This window comes from Leptosomus discolor, chromosome Z, assembly GCF_034619465.1.
Source record: "Leptosomus discolor isolate bLepDis1 chromosome Z, bLepDis1.hap2, whole genome shotgun sequence".
In the NCBI taxonomy this organism is placed as follows: Eukaryota; Metazoa; Chordata; class Aves; order Leptosomiformes; family Leptosomidae; genus Leptosomus; species Leptosomus discolor.
The window spans coordinates 30,291,382-30,315,816 of record NC_141419.1 but is presented as its reverse complement, the minus strand read 5'-3'; the positions used below and the strand labels follow the sequence as shown (position 1 = coordinate 30,315,816).

General features: G+C 39.1%; 1 protein-coding gene across 2 annotated transcripts in view; it reads right to left on the bottom strand.

Annotated features, from left to right (window-relative positions):
• The window catches only part of MCC (MCC regulator of Wnt signaling pathway), a 211,745-nt gene that overhangs the window by 148,839 nt on the left and 38,471 nt on the right, over positions 1–24,435 (bottom strand). Inside the window, exon 1 of one of the 2 annotated variants that reach the window (XM_086479760.1) lies at positions 6,489–6,545. The exons of the other annotated variant lie outside the window; for it this stretch is intronic. Within the exon in view, the coding sequence (XP_086335886.1) occupies positions 6,489–6,545 (57 nt within the window). Of the gene's footprint in view, positions 1–6,488; positions 6,546–24,435 lie in introns of those variants that run through there. 2 annotated transcript variants of the gene reach the window in all.

Below are 24,435 nucleotides of genomic sequence, written 5' to 3'. Positions count from 1 at the left end.
GCATACATTTGTTCTAACCAATTTTTCAGCTCATAAGGCATTTTTCAAACATGATTTTTTAGGAACAAGAAATATTAAACTATCAGGCAGATAAGTTACATAATCTTTGTGGTTTTTTCATTAGGAGGCTGCAGAAGAGCATTATCTGTTCTGACACTGTCTGGGCATTTTGACTAATCTTTTTATAGTGCTTCAATTTAATAATATCCAAGCCTGGAACCACTCTGTGCCTGACAAACAGCTCGCACAAATTCAGAAAAAAAAAAAAAATTTCTTTGAAGTCACTATGTTTTTTACACTGGAAATACCATGTATCAGTCAAACTGTAAATTACATGCGTTGATCATGCCAAAGCCCCCTCAGCTCAACTATGGATTCACGTTCATGTTCTAATCCTTGTTCCTCAAATCAGCATTACAGCTCACTGACAATATACCAGCAAACCTATCTATTTAAAAAAATGTAGATGTCCAAATGACTCCAGAAAAGCTGACCTTCCCCTTTCAAAGGATGATTTCACCTATATAATTTAAGACAAGATTTCAAAACAAGCTATTAAAAGAAATCAGATTTTTCAGAGAGGCAAATAATCTGTAGTAGATCTATGAAATAGATCCACCTAAAACTTGCATTCAGACTTCATGGTTACTATCCAGGAGCACATCCACCAAAGTTTTGCACTGAAATCTTTTCTTCAAATTAGGATATATACATCAGTGTAACTGAGACACAAAGTAACTCTCTAAATTCTGCAATTATATTTCACAACAGGATGGGAAAATGTCAGGTTTGCAAGGCTGACTAGTCCTTTCCAATACCCACTTGAACCAGGAAAGGGGAGAGAGTTCACCCAAAGATGATCTGCAAACTCTGCCTCAGCATTGCTGAAGCAATACACTCTTGTAAGGCTACAGGTATTCCTGCTACCACCAAATGAAAGTTTTATCCAGATCTCCACTAGAACCCATTTAAGAAAGTTTCTGCTTAAGATACATTGATCTAAGCATGCTGGGTTGCTGTGATTCCTTTTGTAAGACTTCAGCAGTTCACAAACACTGTTCACCTTTTTGGTTTGTCTACTGTTACCAAAGCAATCAGTTACACAACTTTTTCATAGAGAAAATTATTTTAAAATATGCCACGTTTAGCATTTGACAAGCACATTCCACTCTGTTCTATTGCAAGGGTGCAATATTTTAAAGGATTAACAATAAGGATTTTCACACTTCCCAAAGTATCTTCTGACCAGGGAAAATATATGCCTTCTCTGGCGGTTAGATGCAGTACACTCTTCTATGTTACAAGGTGCATATACCTTTGACACTGATGGCCAAGGCTGTGTCCAGTAGCAGAGACAGAATTGCAGTAGGAAAAGGTGTTTACCTGCTCACGAGAAGTACTGTATGTATACCGGCATGCTTGTTGTGTGGCCAGAGACCATTCAGGAAGCAGATGCAATATTAGGGTGACATTTACGCGCTGACTGTCTTAATGAGAAGCCTACCAAACCCAGGAAGATAAAACAAGTGTTTGAGATTTAATCCTAGCCTTGAATAAATACAAAACCTGTTCTCTGTTCCTTCAGTGCTATTTCTTCACATGTATGTACAGCACGAGCACAAGCTCATGCTTGTTCTAAAAGAAGAGCCACACATGGGAAAGTACCTCAGGGTGGGGATTGCCACTGTTGAACTTTTCCATTGGCAGTGAGGCTTGGCCCAATATCCTGCTCTTCTGCTGGTTACCTGCCTTACCCCACAGCTTCCCTCACACTTGCTCACTGGCCTCATGTACACAACTTCAAGCCATGCAGGCCCTTTCTGTAACTCTTCTTCTACATCTTTTTTTCCTCAAAGAGTGATTTCTAAGTACAGCAGCAGTGGTACACAAATCTTAAAAGAAAGTGCAATATTGTCCTACTGTAAAATAATAAAAGAAGTCACAATTTAAGTCTTTCAAACTTCATGCTCTCTTTACTTCTTCAGATTTGGTATTACATATAAAATTTTGGTAAAATTTATGAACTCACTATTCTGCTTCCTACACAAATACGAACTTCGAATCCTATCTTCCATTCCCCTCCCCAAAATTTAAACACCCCATTGTTAAAATAAACAAACACGTTACTAATTTTTACAAGACAAATAGCCCATCTGTTTATTCCAGTCAATGTAAAGGGTTAAAGAATAAAAAGCTCTATCTAATGCTGCAAGCCACAATATTCACATCCTAAACACCTGATTTCCAAGCACAAAGAAAGAAGCAGAAGGTATAAAGTACACACCTGAAGCAGTATGGTATCTTCTAATTTTGCTCTGCAGAAAATAATATATCCTTTTTAGAAGTTACATACTACCAACTTATACAGCAAGTGCTAAAAGAACACAAGCAACAACCACATTATACAACACATCTGCGTCTAAAGTGCTGGATGTATTGCAATACTATAATACCAGGCCTTATCCCACAACAAAATCTCTTAGGCACAGTGTTACCATCAGCAAATTCACAAGGCTCACTTTAATGAAAATCGTATCAAAGAACATAATTTGGCTCTTAATCCAAAGGATATAATTTAGCTCTTAAGTATACAACTGAAAAAAATATCATTAAGCTGAGTACTTATATTTCCTTCACGTTCCTACGCTACTAATTTAAACTGTTCCAGAATTAGGCATAGGCATAACTGCTGACCACATGTAGCCCAACAGGTGTACTAGGTCAGACCACAGATGTCCCTACCTCAGCACATCAAATCAACAGTGGATGGCCAGGGCAGCATATAAGAACAAAGCTAGTATGTAGTGATACCTCCCCAGAATACTGGGCCTCAAAGCCAGGTAGTTTCTTCGAATTTGGAAGAAGAAAATATAGATTAGACAATCCAGCGCCTTCTAGATGAACACCCCTTTCTGCAGAAAAACTCAATGAATATGTTCAAGGCATATAAATTCTGATATAAAGTTTCATTTTTAACTGTGTAAAAAAGTCTGTGATTGTACTTTCTGTACACCAAACTGTTCACCTGTACATGTTTTCAGTAATATGCACAATGTTGTGTTTAAAAATACGCCTTGCGATTCATTAAAGGTTTACAGTATTGCACGACTAAAAAACTGAAGGGATCCAAACAGCACTTACCTAATTTGGGTGTCATGTATTGCGCACAAATCACATCCTTCCCTGATCAAGCCTTAGAAAGCAAACTCTGCAAACCATATTAAGCCACAATATTGATAGGTGAAGGCCCATTTCACATCAGTAGAACTGAGCTTGGTTGGACACTTACTTATTTACAAAGGTACCAAAGGCTGCGGTACCTTCTCATGGAGTACAGCAACAGTCATCTGCAAATTCTAGGTTTTTTTAGATTTGCCTCTCAATGTATTACGCATTAAAAAAACGCCAAACCTAACCCCACCACCATGCAAACCTTGCTATGTAAGAACAATGCTTCTTCTAGCTCCCCATGTAGTTACAGTACACTGAATCTACCATGGAAACAGCACATTGGCTAATCTTTCTTTCTTCGGACAGGATGAAGAGAAAGTTGATGGGAGAGAAAAGCAGAAGGAATGGGGCAACATGCACTGATGCATGCATCAACAAACAACAGCTTGAATGCTGGAGCTAGGGAACGACAGAGCATGAATTTTGTAGAAGTATGACTGACCTATGACAGAAGTCAGATTTTTTTTTTTTTTTGCTTTCTGTGTGACCTTTGGACAGGGCCAGGAGGAGTAAATAAAGATTATCAAGATTTCTGTTTACCTGGACAAGAGTTTAGGAATAGCAAACATCAACCACACACAAATTTTTATGATCACACCATGTCTTGAAAAATATATATGCCTTAATTTTTGCCCATTCCTCAAAGAAAGATGTAAACCTCAAGTAGAAAGTTCAATACAAATAGAATGAGCTGCAATAATTTAATTTTCTATTTTCTCTACTGCATCCATTCAAGAATGCATTTACTATATCTTCAGGGCTTTGTAGTTTTCCTGTTTCTTTCAATAACAGAAGTTTCATGACCAGAGCTCCATGTACTCAGACAGAGGTCAACTCACCAACACCAAAACACACTGTGCATCATGTGAATCATAGTCTGTCTTGGTCTGTTATCATTCAGACATACACAGTGGTAGCAGCCCACTGTAATGTGAAAATTTGAGCTGACTGTAGAAATAGAGGTGCAGGTGAAAAAACACTAAACCAGCAGTCATTTAATCAAATTCCTATTGTAGCCAGTTCCAAATTTTCCCATTGTTTAAATGAACACAATGTTACTGTCTTCCATTGATCAAAAATAAATACAGCATACAGAAGATATAGCCAGAAAGGAAAGAAAAGGGGGAGAGCACAATGAAGAGGTGAGAAACAGATATACAAACCATAGGCAAAGCCTTTACCCAGGGCTTGCCTTCTTCAGTTACAGCAAGCAAAACAGAACCAGTTACCAAAAGGAAAAGGCCTAATATGAGTGTACGATTTACAGGGAGTTGGTTAAGTAATTAAAGGTTAGAGGTGAGAAACTAATTACATCTCAAAGTACTTACGCATCTTCTCCCCTATGGGAGGTAGAATACAATGCTTCTGTAAGGTCTCCATGTTTCATTCAAAACACACTGTTTTACCCAAGAAGCTGACCCGGCCCTTTGAGTGACTCAGGCTAAAGCATGCTCATGCAAGCAGCTCAAATTGCAAGACGAAGACTAGCAGCATAGAAATTATGATTAGCAGCTGGGGAAAGTTAAGAGTGTAAGATCTTCCCTGCTATGTCTGCAGTCAGAAAGGGGCCCATTTCTAACTCACCTGTAGCACCAGAGTACAAATGCAAATTAAGTATTAAAGTAAGCTTATTGGAAAGAACAAACAAACAAAAAAACACAACAAAAATGTTGCACGATGCACAGTCACAGATTTCTTTCAATATTTCCTTGTTAAAACACCAGAAGAAAAAGGTATTTCTTAAAGCAAAAGTTGCACTTTATGGATGCATGAAGTAAACTTGAATAGGCAATATTTCAAGGTACCAGTGCTACCAGTAAATACTGCCTGCACCAAAGAACAACCCAAGTATCACATCTTCGCGACACTCCATGTTTTATGTGATCCTGCACAGTCTTGAAAATTAAATGTCAACGGGATGGAAAGCAGTGATCAGCAGGCCATCAATACAACCATAGCTAGAAACCCATGGCAGAACCCTACCTAAAGTAATTCGGGCTTTTATGCTGAGTTTACGAACTCCATTTATGCTGCACTGACAATACACCATTTCTAAGTAAGCATTTGAAAAAGTAACACAGAGTTAATGAAATTTAACTTGTTCATACTTAAAGGAGGAACACGTATGAAATGTCTTTTAAAAGAACTGCTCAGTCATGAACCTGTCATTCCTCTTGCACGGCAGGGTACTGCACTTGCTTAGGTCTCACACATTTACTTTGCTTCCCCCTCCCTGTTGCCCCCTCACTAGCCTACTGATTTATTTTCCATTCTATTCCTCAGTGTCCCCTTTCTCTGTATAACTAACTCCAGAAATTGTTAACTCTCTCATTCTCCCAAGCATATCCTATCCTGTATTCCTAAAAACCCAAACTTATAAAGTAAACAAAGGATATGTTACAGTAAAAGGTCTATCAAAGAAATGGGCAAAAGGGAAAGAGAACCATTTCAGTTAAACTGGGACAATACAGACTGCAGATTCAATCTTCTACAAAATTACCTTAATCAAACGCTCGGGATTTCATAGCATAACTAAATTAGCATTTCTCAGTAAAGCCCATAAGGATAACATATCCAAGACATTTCAGTAACTGACAAAACACTTATAAAATATTTATTAAGCATTTGCATAACATCTGATATGGCTTTAATTTCAAGTTTATTAAAAACACACACACAAACATGTTATACAAAAACAGACATACCCACAACTGTAAGAAATAACAGCTTACTATGGTTTCCAGTGGAAAAGCAGAAAGTTTCCCATGGCTTGTTTTCTTTCAGGCAAGGAAGAAAAGTAACCTAATTAATCTAACCTAAAGAAACAGCATCACCTTGGCTAAATACAAGCAAACACAACTTGTGCCAATGTTGTTGTCTTATCAATAAATATTTGTCACCTTCCACTCACCCCCCTTCCCTCTTAAATTAGTCACCATCTGCTTAATCTCAAATGAGATCTCCATACTTCACCTACTGCAAAGATGAATGTTGGGTATAAACACAGCTCTTGGGAAGCAAGGCAATCTCTGCTGCAGGATAACAGGAAAAATGTCTCGACATGGTTACAATCATTAGCTTTTCACCACTTATTCAGAGTAAAGCAGCAAAAAAGTTCAGGTCATTTCCTGGCTGGCATAGCAAGTTATAGCAAGATACACATTCTATTAATTTTTAATTGCATTGCTTGCAGAAAGAAAGCCCAAAAGGGGAGTATTTCTTTTTAAAGCATAAAGAAGGGCACTGAAACTGCTTACCTCACTCAGCTCTGCAGGGGAGTCATTTCCATATTTCATAGCAACTCCAGAATTCATGATTAGACTTCTCAGGGCTTGACGATTTCTGCAGATTTTAATGCTTCGAAGCTTTGTTCAACTGATTCAATACTTTCTTCTCCAAAATTTTTCCGTCCTACACATTTTGCTCTAGACAGCCATTTTTACTCCACATCGATAGCTTAAATTAATGATGCAAGATCTCCTAAAAGAGCCAAACTGGTTTTGACTTCACAGACAATCCATTGCTGCGAGAGACTTGCTAATTCTGTGAAGTGCTCAGAGAATGCAGTGAAGGAACTGTTTGCCAGGATCCCAGGGCTGTCTTAGTCCATCTGCAAGGCATGCTTCATCTCTGCTGTCTGTTTTATGCTGCTTTTTTCCACAACTCTGTTTAAGGACATCTCCCAATGCCGCTTAAAGTAGTCAGAAAAATTTGATGAGATTCACACAAGTTCACAGAGAAATTGAAAGGAGAGTGCTGCTACAGTCTTCAGTGTTCAGGGAGGGAGAACGGAAAAGAGAAGAAAGCTCCCCTCCCCGAGACAAACCAATGCTGCACTTCACGCTAAAGTTTCCCCTGCCAGTGAGCCTGGAGTTTAAGTGGTTTATGATCAAACACAGCTGTCTTGCTGCTGGCTAAAGGGTGCATGGAAGGGGCGGTACTAGAAGGAGAGTGCAAGTGGGAGGGAGAGAGCTACAGAGAGTTCATTTTGGAATTACAGGCATCTTTCCAGCCTTCTGCATACTAATTACTATACACAAAACTATAAAGCTAAGTAACAGGAAATGCCACCTGGATAACAATAAATTGAATTCCTATTTCCCTGTTCCCATGTGCAATTCAGTAAGGAAAGTTGGGGGGCTTTAGGGGGTTGGGGTTGTAATGATTTTGAAAGGTCACAGTAAGCCCAAAAGCACCATTAGAAAGCTGCAGATTTTATGTAACATACTGACATTTTACAAAGACTTTGGGGAGATGCTACTGGAAGAAGGAGAGAAAAAAGCATTTGCTTTCACCATTCGACTAATAATCTAGCAAAATCCTTAACAAGCTGGATTTGTGGACATGCTGCACCCATTGCAAGAACAGCCAAACTCCTTTCCCCTTCCCTCAATCCCCCAAAATATAGTAACAGCCCCACACACTTCGTGATGCTGGATTATGATGTACTTTTTGAGTTATAAGTAGGACATACCATACTCTGCAGCTGAAATTTACCTGATTCATCTCAGTACAATGTAGAATTAATGTGTCAAATGAGTTCAGGAAAAAAACTCATGAGAAACAGGAAAAAATCCTCTACAAGCTGTGGCATAATTCTTGTGCCCTGGCAAAAACATTTGCATGGGAATCAATGCTTTCCAAAAGCAACATTTTGAAAATTATCTTGTGATTTTTTTTTTCTCCTCTGTCAGTCACAGATTAATATCAGTACACAGACATACGGATAATTCATCCAAATGAAAATACAGAAAATGCATTAAGAACAAGAACCAAGATAAACATATACATATCACTCTACGATACTAATAACAGTCCGTATTTTTGGGTTGCCCTTCCTCTTTCCATGCTGACCTTGCACTGCCTCCATTCTTCATTATTTTCCTCCTTGAGAGCATCCTCCCTGACATTCAGTTCTGTCTCTATGTTTAGCGCTTCTCTGCATATTCCTTCTTACTCATCTGCTTTGTTCCCGACATATGTTTTCATTTCTCTCTCCTCAAATACCGGCAAGGGGCTGCACTGCTCTCTGCTGGCAGATGGCTGCTGTCTCAGCCACAGCAAACAGCACAGTGCCACGCTGGGCAAACTGCACTTTCTCCCTCCAGTGGGTAGGATGCCAGAAGGATGCGGAGTCCTCCAGACTACAGCATGGAACAGCATCCTACAGCAGTTTTGTACATTAAAATGCAATTAACAGTGTTTTATACTCAGCAACAAAGATATTGTAAAACGACTTACCTTATTTCTCATACTTGAGAAAAAAACAACTTCAGTTTAAAAATTCCTGCAGCTCACATGGTACATTTTTAAATGGTTTATCTTTTCCAAGTTATGCCTTCACATATGGGAGAGTGATGAAGTTTTTGTGTTTTGCATCACTACCCCATCAACTTTTATATTCCCTCTTATGATCTGCTTAGAATGTGCTCTGATCTGATCTTTGTCCAATTCTCCACATGTATCAGTTTCACCAACACAGGGATGAGTCTCAGAATTATTTAATAATAAAGTTCTAAGGTTTTTCTTTTCTAAAGGAAGCCATATTAATCATAGCTTCAATATACTGCATTTCCCTATAATACCAAATACGTTCCAGCTGACTACAAACACGCATTCAGAAATCAAAAGTTACTTGCTTTCCTCACTCACCATTGCTGTCCGTTCCTGACCAGCTAGCAATCAGACAGACCAGAGCACATGGCACTACAGATGCATCCCAAGCATAATGGTGCAGGACACTTGAGGATCTGAACTAGATCCACTCCATACTGTATCCATATGCTGCACAGGATTTTTTTTCTGTCTCTTTTGTACTTCATACAGTAACATGGTGGAAAGAGACAGAGATACTGAATGAAAAACTGCAGCAGAATTCACAGTTCCAGATGTGCACAAGAACACATGAGATACATGCAGATATTTTCAGAACAAAGTTTATTTAAAATTTTAAAATTCATTGTAACTCACGTGCAAATTAATGAAACAGTTAAACCAAAATTTGATCCAAAATTATTTTACTTTAACCCCAGCTGACTCCCATTGCAATCTCTGCATGCTTGCACTGAGTGGTATGGGATTACACATTTCTCAGTCAGAAAGCATCAACTGTTTAACTAACTTTTAACTAGCCCATAAGTACTGGCACAGCTTGTTTCCATGTCCTTATAAACTTTGTATGCATTTCTTTATTGCGGAGGGCTAGCCAAGACTAAACGTAATCAGTCTCCTAAAACAGTTACTATTATATCACGTTTTTCAAATACTCAGTAGCATCAAGAACATATTCTGAATACTTGAAGATGAACTTGCACCTCTGTAGAATGTCGTATTATCTAGCATTTCTCTGAGTCCATTTACTAACTGTATGAAAACATTACATCACAAAATTAAGCTCCCAGATAGACCTGACCAACTGTCTCCAGGCAGTTTCACCATTTTCAAGTACACGTAAGTGATCTAATACATTAACATGGTACTAAGAACTTTGTTGAAGCCAAAGTATATTTTCCCATTGGCTTGTGCCAAAGGCAGGCTTCAAAGAAAACAAAGGAAAATCTTAAGTGTGCCAATTTTGTGTTGCCAGGAAAAGAACAGAGCACCCTGTGATCCAGTGAGAGAAAGGTGCTTGTTGGACTCATTCCCTCTCTTGTTTCTGTTTGGCGGCTGACTATTCTCTTTCTCCCTGACTCAGTTCCTGGCCTAGGATAGCGATGCTCCCTTGCCCTCACCCTTGTACCCATCTTCTTTTTTAGTCTCTACAGCCATAGACAGGGTCAGGATGGGAATGGGAAGAGGAATCTCTTAACCTACAGGTGTACATTTCTGAGCCCAAGAGGATATGGTCTCAGTGGATGCCTTAGTGTGTACTATGATACAAACGAGAAGGGGGAAAACAGAAGCTGGATGAACCTGACTGTCACTGAGACTTTCAGAAATAACATCTACCAAAAGTGTTCTGTAAAACAGAGACACTGGCCTGGGCTTCCACTCAATTTCAGTGCATTCTGATCAATTACTGCTTTCTGTACCTCTAAAGCAAGCATGGTGCATACTGCTTGTAGGTAAGTGCATTTGCACTGACAGATTCTTCCCAAGATAATTTCAGAATTATCCAGTAACAACCATTAGTGTGGTCAGTTTGCTGATTGTTGATCTAATAATCCTACGGCTACTCTATTCCATTTGTTTATTCTTATTAAACAGTAGTAAAAGAATCATCAACATGTATCCGAGAGTCACTGAGGAGTCTACCTTTTGATTGTATACACATAATCATTTAATAAGATTTACTCTATCACCTGGTGTAAAAGGATTATTTTCGGATGAGATAAAAGTCTCTTGCCCTTCTCACCTATACTTTTGAAACTGCCAGAGACCATGGAAAAAATCAGCACCGTAGCTATTTTACAAGGTCATAATATCTCTCAGTAATTACAATACTCTTATTTCTTAACAGTTATTGGAGCAGGTGTGACAATTGCCAAACATGAATGTTCCTTCCTTGTTTTGACAGCTGCAGAGTGAAAACTACAGCATAAAAGCAATTATCTATTAAATATGTACATTTCACGTATTCTTCAGCATAGTGTGTACCACTTTCTGAGAAACAGTTTCACTCTGCATACAATACGCACAATTAGCAAATCACAATTCCAGGATGTATGAAATTAAGTCCTTCTTGGTTGGTTCTGTTTAATTAGCTCTGTAATTGAAAGGCAACTAATTGAAGTCCACTGAGCATTTAGTTCGTGTTGTTTCAGTATCATCTCTGCAGTTAGAGCAGCACCCTGCATAATCCCCCCCACAAATAAATTACACCCTTAAATATTAAAAATCTACTACACACAATTTGAGCACAATGTGGTTTTGTTCTCACTCTGGCACAAAACACAGAGGCATAGCACCAAAGTCTAAATTTCCATGGACAAAATAGTAGCACTAAGAAGGTCAGCATGAGGGCTAAACTTGGAAGCAGAAATTCAATACAGCAGTTGGATAATGTTTCCAGAAAAATCTTTATTCAATAGCACTAATGCACTATGATTTAAAAGCGAGAGCCTGAAAGGGATGGTAAATTCTTCTTGATGCAAACTGTTCTCATTAATGCTAGCGAAGGTTATGCACCTCAGTTGAGAGAAAAAACTCCAACTCATTTGAAACAATTGCAAGTAACCTTATACTTAAGAATGAGGCACTCTCTCTGAAAAAAGCACAAGCAAACTTCTCTTCTTTCCTTCAATCGTACCATCTCGATTAGACCAAAACAGATAACATGTCTAGAATAATGTAATTTCCAAACAGCACTTCAATCAGCTACTCTCACCTGTTCACCCTTCCTCAAATACTTAATCCACTTAAAAAGTCACGTCCTTGACCTGAGCAGTTTCCTTGGGGTTCAAATTTGATCCCGTTTTCCATCCTACAGTATTTCACGCCATGAAGCCCCTCACCAACCTGTCAAATGGCCACGCTCATTTTCTGTTATTTCATCCAAAGACATCTCATTCATTTTGATTCCTTCTGACCTCACAGAGCCTTATCATCAGGTCAGGACACGAAAAGGACCAGGCAGTCATTGTGTGCCTGTTATTCACGTTACAGACTTGTCTGTGAGGACAACAGGGAGAGACAGTAGCAATTTCTATGCTCCTTTCATATTGCAGCCACCTAATTATCATCATTGTTCATTTGTTCCTTGCTTAAAAGCACAAATAAGGCCATTCTGCAAACTACAATTCACGCCATCACACTTCTGCTTAGCTTCCCTTCATTGTCCATCATTCCCTCAGTTCAGTCATGCACTCCTCCAGTTATTAACCACAAGGTAAATTCACTCATTTCACCTCCAGATCCTGCAGTCTGGGTAGCCATTCTGATTTAACTTCTCTAGATACAGCCTGTGGTTTTGCATACTCACTGCACTAAAAATACGACCACTCTTAGTAAAATGCCTGTGGACTAATCCTACCTTCAAGATATCTACTCTCCTACATTATTGGAGCTTGTATTCCCTCATGTCTATTTGTTGTGAGCTGAATCTGTTTCAAAAATTCTTACTTGCATAAAAATTTGCCAGGACTCCCCTGCTAAGTCTCTCCTATTTTTCCTAATCCCTGATAGTCGGATTTCCTCATTTACAGTCTCTCCTTACTCCTAAACTCTCTTGGGTTTTTTCTATCTTGTCCTTCATACACTCTTATTTCCAGTTCCAGTCCCCACTCCATAGTCATGATCTCATCTCTGCAAACATTCAGCAACCCAATTCATCAGCTGCCCCCTTCTCTTTTACTTTTGAACTCTTCCAAGACATCTATGTCTGGTCAGTCTGTAACTGTTTTCCCTAATTATAAGACTTCTCTACACTCCAACTTCCATTACGACTGCCATATTGAACATACAACTCCCTGACCTGGATCAGTGACCATGCAAGTGCCCATAGTGACACAAAGAAGGGGGAGGGATCCTGGCCCCTGGTTTACATCAGAGCTGTACTTGGACACTTCACCCTAGCCAAGCATCCCACTTCACAAACTGTGGTCAAGATCTCTTCTGAAGAGACCTTATAGCAGCCTTTCAGTACTTAAACGGGGCCAATAAGAAAGATGGGGCCAATCTTTTTATCAGGACCTGCTGTGACAGGACAAGATGTAATGGTTTTAAACTAAAGAAGGGTAGATTCAGACTTGATATAAGGAAGAAATTTTTTATAATGAGGGTGGTGAAACACTGGCACAGGCTGCCCAGAGAGGCTGTAGATACCCCACCCCCGGAAACATTCAAGATCAGGTTGGATGGGGCTCTGAGCAACCTGATCTAGCTAAAGATGTCCCTGTCACTGCAGGGACTTTAAAGGTCTCTTCCAGCCCAAACTGTTCTATGATTCTACAACTCTATGAACATTTAACAGATGAACTGATGGATACTTTCTGACTACATGTATATATATAGACATAGATATAGATATGTAGATATATAGACATAGGTATATATACATATATACAGACGTATTTGTATATATGCAGCGTGTGTGGTGTTCATCTATACATACTGACACAAAGAAGTACACACTATATATACACTTATATGATATACATTGTGTACACACACTTATCTATATAAAGGTACATATATATGTTTGTATATATAAGTATTTGAAAGTTTGCATTCACTGAAATGTTCCATTTGAAACATTTTCAATCAGATGAATTCTGGCAATTGCAAGCAAGGCAAGTGTCTGACAGGTCCCTACTTGAAGCTCTGCAAGACTTTTTGGCTGGCATGAGCATTTAAATAAAAAAACCATCAACTTCACTGAGCACTTACGGGGTTTGGGGAACTTTCACTTTGGCAGAAATTATAACAAAAATTAGTTCAACAATGATGTGAGCTGAAATTATATGATGATATGAATAAAATGATAACAGATATGATCTATTTTATTATCAAATTTAAAATTATGGTAATTGAATTCCTACGGCCCTCATCTGAAGTTTATTTTACTTGCTGTCTTCCTTGGCTGCATAGTTTAGTGGCTGCTCATGAAAATCAGCAAGTTAGTCTACAGATCACTTCTCAACTCCCTATTTCCTATCCAGTAATACGACTATTTCTTTATTTTCCTAAAGCCTAGTGTTTCTTTTTTTTCTTCTCCCTGGATAGGTAAACATAAAATCCAAGGTCTCTGTTCTAACCCCGTCTGGTCAATAAAATTCAGGTTTTTGCCCTTCTAACTGCTTTGCCATGAACCTTTTAAATTTCTCCAGTGACTTTTTTCCTATACAACTTCCTACATTCAAGCTTCTCATCACAATCTTCAAGACTGCCTTACCCCTGCCTTACTCATTTCCACTTCAGCCTTCACATCTGCCAGTTTCATTTTAGATTGGGAAGGACAGCAAAAAAACCTGCTTCAGCATTCATGGTACCTCTGAATTTGTTGTACAGTCAGTTTGGTTCTACAATCCAAGACCCGTTTACACTTTTCTCAAGACACTTAACACTTACTTCAGGTTCATGAAACATGATTACAAAACTAAAATCTTTACTTTCAGGTCTTATCTGTATAAGTCCGTTACTTCATTAAGATTAGAAATTACTTGCTAAATATTTCTAGGGTTTACTCCCAGGTAAGGGTCTATCAATCAACTAAACCAAAGCTCATAAACAAACCCATCTCTAAAAAAAAAAAAAAAAAAGATAATCCTGTTTGTTTGTTCTGTCTTCACAATTTAGAATCCTGGCACATTTCATCATCATGAAGAAACACCTGGCACTCCTGCAGGTGCTACAAAGATTTTTCCCTCCTTTTCTATAATGCATACCATACAACCAATATTAATGTACAAATTAGATTGTACCAACAATACACACTTTTAAATATTTTAAAATATCTTTTAAAATTCATAGAGTAGAAATATTCAAGGTCTTTTTCTCCAGTCACTTCTCTGAAATCACAGTTTCAGGTAGGTAAAGTAATTCAAAATTCAGAGTAGGAAATTAGAGATGGCTATTTAGCTTAAAGGCACAAACTTCAGCTGGGTACATCAGTGGGGTTCTTATTTCATCACAGACTCTTCACTGAACACACACTGCCCTTCCTGAAACTCAAAGTTTACTTTGATTGCTTCCTGCCATGAAGTAGAGTTTACCAATATATTGCAATATAGCTATTATCACAATCTGTCTCCCAGCTGAGAAGTGATAATGAGGTTTTCTAGCCTAAAGTGAAGCAATAATGCCGAAACAGTTCTTCACAAAAAGTAGAAACAGTAAGCACCAGAGAGCACCTGTGCAGAAGTACTCGCCTCCCATTTTCTCTGCCCTGGCACCGAAACAGTTCCCCGAAACAGCTGTGCTGACAACCATAAATTCATTTAAAATAACCCCAGACCATTAGGAGAAGCAGGGAGTTTGAACAGCAGCAGCATCCTGCACTGTTTCAGGTCAATGTCCCAGACCCCACAGTGACAGAGAAAGAATTCCAGGGAGCAGAGCATCTTGATGGATTTCACCATGGCACTGACAGGCTTCTACAGAAAGACTGCCTTGTCTCGCTTGGTTGGCAGAATAACAGTTGCTTACTCCACTGTAATGAAACTAGCACTCAACTGCGAAAGCACTTGAGTCCATTTTCAACTGTGCACTGCGGCTGAAATTTTCACTTTATTATTAAAATTCCTATATATCATGTAACCAAAACATAAGGTATGTTTGTAGAAGCAGAGGAGGAATAAATCTTCTCATCTTTTTAATAAATGAGATTCACAGAAGCTCAGGACTGTCAACTGGAACTATCTCAGGTCAACAGTCACACGCAGAGAACAGGCAGAAAAGCTGGTAAGACCCTGTGACAACAGCTACATGGTAATCTTTCTGGCATACCGGAATCCAGGAGGTTAATGTTGCTTCAACAAACTAATCTTGGGCCTCAGATCCAGCTTACCACTGCCAAGCAAGGTAATAATATTAATACTATATTCTGTATAGCTGTGTGCAGTGATGCTGACCCGATGTACCAGGTGAATTGCTCTTCATTTCAGACAACCAGGAAAAAAAAAAAAGTTTGAAAAAGTAAAAAGATCTGAATACTTGCACTGGAGCCAGAGCTTCCTTAATGACAGCAAACAAAATGGGATGCATAAAGACAGTTTCTAAGCAATAAGAGGGGGAAAGATACAAAGTCTTTGCAACTAAGCTAAATTAGAAACTTTGTAGACCTTCAAAACATCTACTTACAGACACTTGTTAAGACCCCCTTTTCTATAGCACCCACATGCCAGTTCCCATCATCCAATTACAACCACAGAGCTGCGTCAAAACCTATCATTCTGTGCACTTCACCTTCATCATATACTTGTAAGAGATATTGTTCAACTGTCACATAAAAGATCTGATTAAAAGCCTCAGTCAAAAGGATCTATTAAAAGGCTGCCTGAACAAATGTGCCCTGTGCTGACACCCATCATGTGTGGTGCCGCTGTCTGCAGATGGAAACAGTAACAGAATCCCCCCAAAAAAACCCAATCAAAAAAACCAGAAACCCGAATCTCAGAATATATGTTACTGATGGCAATTTTCAAGAAAGTTTATAATTTGGTGTTTGCTCACCTCTATGTCTATTACAATCCAGTAAGTTCAAAATACAGAAAAACTACATTTCATGTAAAATAGATCAGTCCTAGCAGACCTAATCCATGTTGTCCATTTTAACTTGTAAGAGAAAAATGAATAACTGAGCACTATTAGAGGGCTATGGAAGCCAGGACTGAACAAACACAATGCATAATCCTATTACACCTGATGTCTCCTTCAGACAAATAAACTCCATTAGAACGCTGGCTTGAAATCAAAGACAAACAGCAAACAGCTTCCCACATCCCTAAACATAAAAAATGCCTGTCAGACAAAACTACCTTTGTGCCCACTTTCTGACAAGCCAAGCCTCCTGAATCTATATTCCAATAATCAGTTCCTGCTTTAATGGAGTTCTCTGATTCTATTTTCAGCCTGGCAGAATGGAAACAATGCCTAGTTTGGAAGCAAAGGCACAAAAGGCAAGGTTAACCTGGGCACAAATCTTTTATAAAAAGTAGGCTCTACTGTGTACACCACTAGAATCTTCTTCAACTTCTGGCCTTCCTACCTACTAGGGTTCCAGCTGAAGGAATCATGAGGCTACATTTTTACAGTAATAGCTTTTATTTGCATGAAAAAGAAATTGTAATACAAGTTGTATGCAGGACTTTGAAAACAAATAGCTGCAAGGGGAGGAGAGGAAGATATCTGTCTCCCTCGGTTCACTGTAACAGCATGCATGGGTTCCCAAACATAGAACAGATTCCCCAAGAAAATAACTTGGGAAAAAATAATCTGTGCACAAGTAACTGTATTCTGACATATTCTACAAAGTGGCTATAGCACTGAATAAATTCTTTGCATACACAGAATCTATATGTTTCTTATCCAACTAGCCTCACGCAGAAGGACTAAAAAAATAATTACTCTCTCCCATCCAAAAAAGATGTTTCTTGAGAGCATGGGACCTCTGATGCTTTGGGGCCAAATTTCCCCATCTATAAGGGAAGCAGTTGGGAAGCTGAAGAAGCAGAGCTTCTCGAGACAAGGAACAAACAACCTTAATTTAAAAACAGAGAAGTTCTGAAGAGAGTGGGGAGAAAAAAAAACGGGGAAGGTTTTGCCAGAAAAGGACATACCACTATTACTGAGTTATAGAAACTTCAGAAATTGAATGAGACACTTTCCACTATCATATTTGAGAAGTTGTGGCAGTCTGGTGAAGTTCCCACTGACAGGAAAAGGGCAAACATAACACCCATACTCAAAAAGGGAAAAAAAGAAGACCCGGGCAACTACAGGCCAGTCAGTCTCACCTCTGTGCCCAGCAAGATCATGGAGCAGATCCTCCTGGAAATGATGCATGTGGAAAAAAAAGGAGGTGACTGGTGACAGCCAATATAGCTTCACTAAGGGCAAATCCTGCCTGACAAATTTGGTGGCCTTCTACAATGGAGTTCCAGCATTGTTGGATAAGTGAAGAGCAACTGACATCATCTACCTGACCTTGTGCAAAGCATTAGACACTGTCCCACACAACATCCTTGTCTCTAAACTGGAGAGACATGGATTTGAAGGATGGACCACTTGGTGGATCAGGAATTGGCTGCATTCAAAGAGTCACACTCAACAGCTCAATGTCCGAGCAGAGACCAGTGATGAGTGGGTGTTCCTCAAGGGTAAGTATTGGGACTGGTGCTATTTGACATCCGTCGGCTGAGGGCCTGAGTGCACCCTCACCAAGATTGCCAATGACACCAAGCTGTGAGGTGTGGCCAAAGACGCAGGAAAGAAGGGAGGCCATCCAGAGGGAGCCTGACAGGCTGGAGAGGTGGGCCCGTGCAACACTCATAAAGTTCAACAAGGCCAAGTGCAAGGTCCTGCACATGGGTTGGGGCAATCCCAAGCACAGATACAGGCTGGGCAATGAGTGGATTGAGAGCAGCCCTGCAGGAAAGGACTTGGGGTGCTGGTGGGTGAAAAACTGAGTTAGAGCCAGCAATGTGCCCCCACAGCCCAGGTCAACTGTATCTTGGGCTGCATTAAGAGAAGTGTGGCCAGCAGGTCAAGGGAGGTGATTCTCCCCCTCTACTCCACTCTGCTGTGACCCCACCTGCAGTGCTGCATTCAGCTCTGGGGCCCCCAGCACAAGAAAGGCATGGACCTGCTCCAGTGGATCTAGAGGAGGGTAACAAAGATGATCAGGGGGCTGAAGCACCTCTCCTATGAGGACAGGCTGAGAGAGTTGGGGCTGTTCAGCCTGGAGAAGAGAAGGATCTGGGGAGACCTTACAGTGGCCTTTCAGTACTTGAAGGGGGCCTACAGGAAAGGTGGGGAGGGAATCTTTGCCAGGAAGCGTAGTGAGTAACCGAAAGAGGAGGGATTTAGGTTAGATATGAGGAAGCACTTCTTCACTGTGAGGGTGGTGAGACACTGGAACAGGTTGCCCAGAGAAGCTGTGGCTGCCCCCTCCCTGGCAGTGTTGCTTTGAGCAACCTGGTCTGGTGGAGGGTGTCTCTGGCCACGGCAGGGGGGTTGGAACTAGGTGATCTTTAAGGTCCCTTCCAACCCAAACCATTCTGTGATTCTTTGACTTTACAGTTGGTTTTCATTAAGAGACATCAAACAAAAGTAGCCTACAAACCAATCATGGAATTACCTTTCACAGTACAGTTCTGTCTTCAGACTTCCCTGATACTTTCCCTTAAAAGATCATTTCCCAAAAGAAACACCTGTGTGATTTCACTAAAACTCACATTTAATTTACAGCTAATGGCTATAAATTAAACAACAGAGAAAATGCCTCATATCTAAGATAGCTGCAAGAGTATACCTAGACTGCCACAAATCTCTATGAAGCCCCTTTCCCACCATCCCCTACAAAAGTATTTTTGCTTTCTTTGGCAACCAGATAATCCTTCCTGGTTTTAAGGAGTCAGTTTTAAAATCTACATTTACTAGCCTAGTTAAAATGAGCCAGAAATGTAGCTTAAAACAATTACAGTACACATACCACATTTATAGCTTTTTGGGAAGAAGAGTGGTATGGGGTTTTTAAGCAGTATAATTTTTACTCTCTAAACATGCTAACATTACAGTGACTTGTGCCAAATAAATACACAAAAGATGGACAAGCAGACATCTGTTATTAGCAGATAATCTGATCATATCAGTCTTTGTAAGGAAAGACTGTTGGTCACATAGGCACATCCCCTGCTAGTCACACAGCAAAGGACACCAGAAATATCAGCTGGCTTGTATGGTCAAATGGTCTGAAGGGCTGGAGAAGGGGTCGGACAAGGGGATTAAATTCAGCATTTTGAATTTCATCCCAGAATGTCATATGTGAACATATGTCAAATACCAAGCATCTCTGTAATACTCTCTTGCTAAAGTACTAAGTACATTTTATAACACTAAGGCATTGCAAGAAATCATTATATGCTCAACAACACAACAGCAGTACAGAATTTACATGCGGATAACTTAATTTACATTTACATGCATCTCAGTGCACACAAATGGTTATTGTAACTCAGGATGAAACAGTCCATTAATGCTGTTTTAAGCAGTTATCCAGAAGCAGCTGCATTACAGTCTGGCATAAATGCAAACACAATGATAATATTAAGTGTGCTGTTTTATACCCAAAAGCTATTCGTATAAACAGGCCACAGCAAGTTAAGTTTGCCTGATTATGGAGCAGATCATCTAGGTGGGAAAGGAAAAGCCACCTGCCCCTGAAAGATATAATAATGACTTTTGGAATATTATCACCCAGTATAAACTATGGCAACTAAAAAGAATAGCTTTCTGAAAACAATAGTTCTATCTGTCATAACTTGCAGCTCAACGCTCTTAAGAAGGAAAAATTAGCAATGCAAACATTCATTGAGTCTGACTAATGAAGAGATATCACAGTAAGAGTATCTATTTTCAGAGAACATGACTCTTCCTAAGACAAAGACAGTAAGTTCTCATCTGCTAGTGATCATGTTGAGAAACTAATGCTAATACAACTACATATTGCTTTGCCATGAATACTTCCAGTATGCATTCGTACTTTATAAACTTTTGGGTAGTGTAACCAACAGGGAACATATCTGCCTTTGGCACAGAGAGTCCACAGTCAGAACAAAGTTCAGTTTAGTCACCTTAATTCTGCTGTACAGAAAGCATACCCTGTTACACAGATGCACAATCAAAATGGTCCATTCCCAAGCTCAACAAAGTCTTTAGTACCTCCAAATGAGGTACACACATATGCAAACCAGACAGGAACAGCTGAGGAAGAGCATATACAGAATAGTTATAAGAAGATGCATTAAGAATCTTGTTGCATTATTTTTCTGTTTTGTTCTTGTTGGAGATATTCCAAACCCAGCTTCCTTTAAGATGAGAAGTGCAGATTTGGCAGGTGGAGCAATCTGCGCCAATGTCCTTCTACCTAGACACATCCATCTTGCATTGACAGCCTTGCACAAGATAAAGCAGCATTATGCCTGCTTAGTTGTTGGTCAGAACTACGAGATGCTGCAGGAAGAGATGTTGGCAACTCTCAGTTAGTAAGAACAACCACATCTGTGGCACTTCTACGTCTGCTTTGAGAAGAAATTGCAACACAGGCGTCTAAAAGCAAGTGGTCACGAAGAAATCCTCCACACTCTATTCTCAAAAATATAGCTGTACTCTTCCCCTCTGCAAGCCAACCACTCCCTCATCAAATCTTTCTAAATGTTTTCAACAAAAAGAGCTCTGGCAAGGAAGGTACAGTCAAAGAGCTTCCAATACAGCTGGAGTGTCTTTGGAAAGAAAAATCAGAGATTAAAGTATCCTGGATCACACAAGCCCAAGGACCTGATAGTTTAAAAAAATCATATATCAACACACTTGGGGTCACATTTTAAAAACGTTAAATGCAACTTTATGCAGAGACTTTCTCAGCAAACCAGTTATTTACAGCTAAAAGAACAGAGGTATGAGATCGTATCACCACGGCAAATGAAACAATCCCAACTAGTTTTACTTCTGTAAATGCTGCTACTAGTGACAACAAATACATTAATCTTAAAATGACACTGAATTAAGGCAACAGAAACTAACAGTAAGCACACTGACAAGTATTAGTATTTATGCGCACACAGTCTACTAAAAAAAAAAAATAAAATCAATCTAGTCTATTTTAATCACGTGCAGGAAGAATATGAAAAGGGAAATAAACATATCCAAACCTTATTGCTTCAGCTTATTAAACCTCACTGGAATTCTAATGTGAAATATGCCTGTCACGCTGAGATGCTGCCCCGTGTGATATTTTCATAGAACAGCAATACTTCAGCTCCTACGACAGAGTGCTATCCCTCCTGATAGCACTGCAGGGAACATATCAAGATTGCATGGCTGCCTGGGAAGTAAACAGATGTGACACCACACGAATCAGCTATTTCACTACAGTTGTATGACTATTCACATTAGTGATCCTTGTCCAACTTTGAAGATTCAAGTACAAATAAAAAACAACTCCCAAACATGCACACACACAAAGAAATCCTTTGAAATGCTTGAATTCTTTTCTATCCATGAAGAATATTTATATTATTTACATCCCAATGCAATGCAAACCAAGCTCATAAATTATTACATTTGGAACACATACAAGAGTCCACATCAAAGACATTTGCTGTAGTATTTAACCTACTGGCACAAACAGTTACATCATCATGAAGTGGTGACAGGTCACGTTGAAGGTTAATATGTTAGTCATAAATATTGGTGCCAAGGTAGGTGAAGAGCTTAAAGAGAAATGTGTTCTTAGTATTTAGGTGTAAAAATGTGAATCTTAAAAATGCTGAAAGGGTTACACACCCTATAAAGACTAGCAAATAAATTATTCACGTAAAACAAAAGCTGAATCTGAGCATGTGTTAATCAAAACATAGCAAAATGATGTGACATGAACATAAAAACATATGCAATGAGTATGAATGGTTAAATTTCAAACAGCACTCTTAAAAATTGCATCTCTCCTGGAAAGGAATAGAAATAATGCTTCAGAGCAGGCATTATGTTTTTAAAAAGCTCTGCAGACTGTATGATTTCAAAATGCAGTAAAAAAATCACTTTAAAAAGATATGTAAAGTGATAGTGGACTGATGTTCCTTTAGCTTTTGCAAATGGAAAACTTAAATGTTAAGGGCGGAGTGGACATCTTCTGTACTGACTGAGGAGCATAATCTATTCTGTATAAGTACATAATCACCACAGGGATGTCTTTAGCCTGACTGCACAGTTTAAAATCAAAAGAAGGCTGTCAGAAAAAAAACCCAGGAAATTAAGTAACAAGAATTGACACTCCAGGGAGTGGAAAAAGCAGTTCAAGGTGCTGAGAGAAAAACCATCACATGACTTCTAATAAAAAAACACCTAACTGATTTATGTTCACCCACGCAATAGTTACTTTGTTAGACCTCTGAGTCTAAAGTCTAAACATCTGCAAAGAAATATAAAAACCATTGCTTTCAAGAGTGTGTCCATATGGCCTATTTAGATGCATTTGGGAGAAGCTTCCAGGAACTCATCAACCAGGAGCAGGATGCCACAGAAAGGCTCTGCTCTGGTATTTCATAAGCGTTCTGCACACAATAAACCTATCTGGTTAACTTTAGAAGCATTTAGAGTTCCAGAAAGAAATGCTCAAACACAGCCTGTTTTTAAATCTTTGTCTTTCTATTACATGGCTTTACAAAAAGAAACACAATCAATTCCCAAAGGGAAGATATGCAGTTACTAAACCTCCATCAGTTTTTTTGAAGTAATCCTGGTTACAGTACAAAGGAGTCTGCCGAGCTCCTTGTGTGCAACTGGAAAAGTTCACTGGATTCAACCCATAAAAATGTGAAAGCTGAGATCTGTCATTTCTGAAAATGAATGCAAGGGAGCAGCTTGGCTTGTCATTGTGAAAAATGCAGTTAGGTAAAACAATCTGAGAAAGAGACAGAGAAGGAAGTACCGGTATTAAATCACAGCTCTAAGAAGGCTATGTTTATCTCTCTAAAGAGTCTAAATTTAGACTGCAGTAAGCATACCCCATGGTATTAAAAACTATGTAAAGGGAATAAATATAAATAGTGAAAAACAAAGTAAACCATTCTCTCCATTTTCTACCATTCCCTTCTCTCTCCATTTTAGTAAAGCCAAAGCAAAAATTTGCATATGACCCATGACACCAATGCTCAGCAGGATTCAAATGGAGATGTTATTGTATTCATCTACATATAAATGAAAGAAAGACTGCTGATTCTACTACAGTTTGAAAGAACACACAGAGAATATTTAAAAGCAGAAGCATAACAGACGCTTGTTAAAACAAAGATCATGCATCTTTCATGATATAAGCACAGAAAGAACTTAGAGACGGGAATAAAAAGAAATAATACCTGGGGATTTTTATTTCTTATGAGCCTTCAGCATTTTTATTTTTAAGATTTCTACATGTCATAGCAATGCAGTAGCCTTCACACTGTGCATTCTTGAATAACACTGCACACTTGTGTCTTCCTATTTGCAAATGTACAACAGGTTACCAAAGCCCATAATTTCTGAACCATCATCAGCCAGGAGCATAGATAGAGGACATATTACCCATTTTGAAACCTGAATGAACTCCAGATCCAAAAAAGGTCACTGGAAATCACAGTTCCTAATCCAGAAACAAAAGTATGCAAGGCACTCTTTTTGCACAGCTATATCGGTCTTAAGCAGCTCTACCTAAACTTCTGTTAAAGTGCATTCTACATCCCTTAAAATAATCAAGTATGAAATAGCTCATGTCTTTCCAAAATGTAATTTTTAAGCAAGTCAATCAAGGCTATGGAACATGTATAACTGAACACAAAGTTGTATGTTGATTCACTCCTATCTTCCTTAGACCTAGACTTGAACCTTTTTAATGAGTTATTGTAAGAGCAGTTTTCAGTGTGAGAAAGTACTTGTTTCACCAGTATAGTTTGATTTGACTTTGCCAGTGTTTCCACACAAGTCGGAGAATCGATTTGACTTTGCCAGTGTTTTCACACAAGTCAGAGAACACAGGACAGAATGCAGCTCAGGAAACGTTAAAAGAAAAAA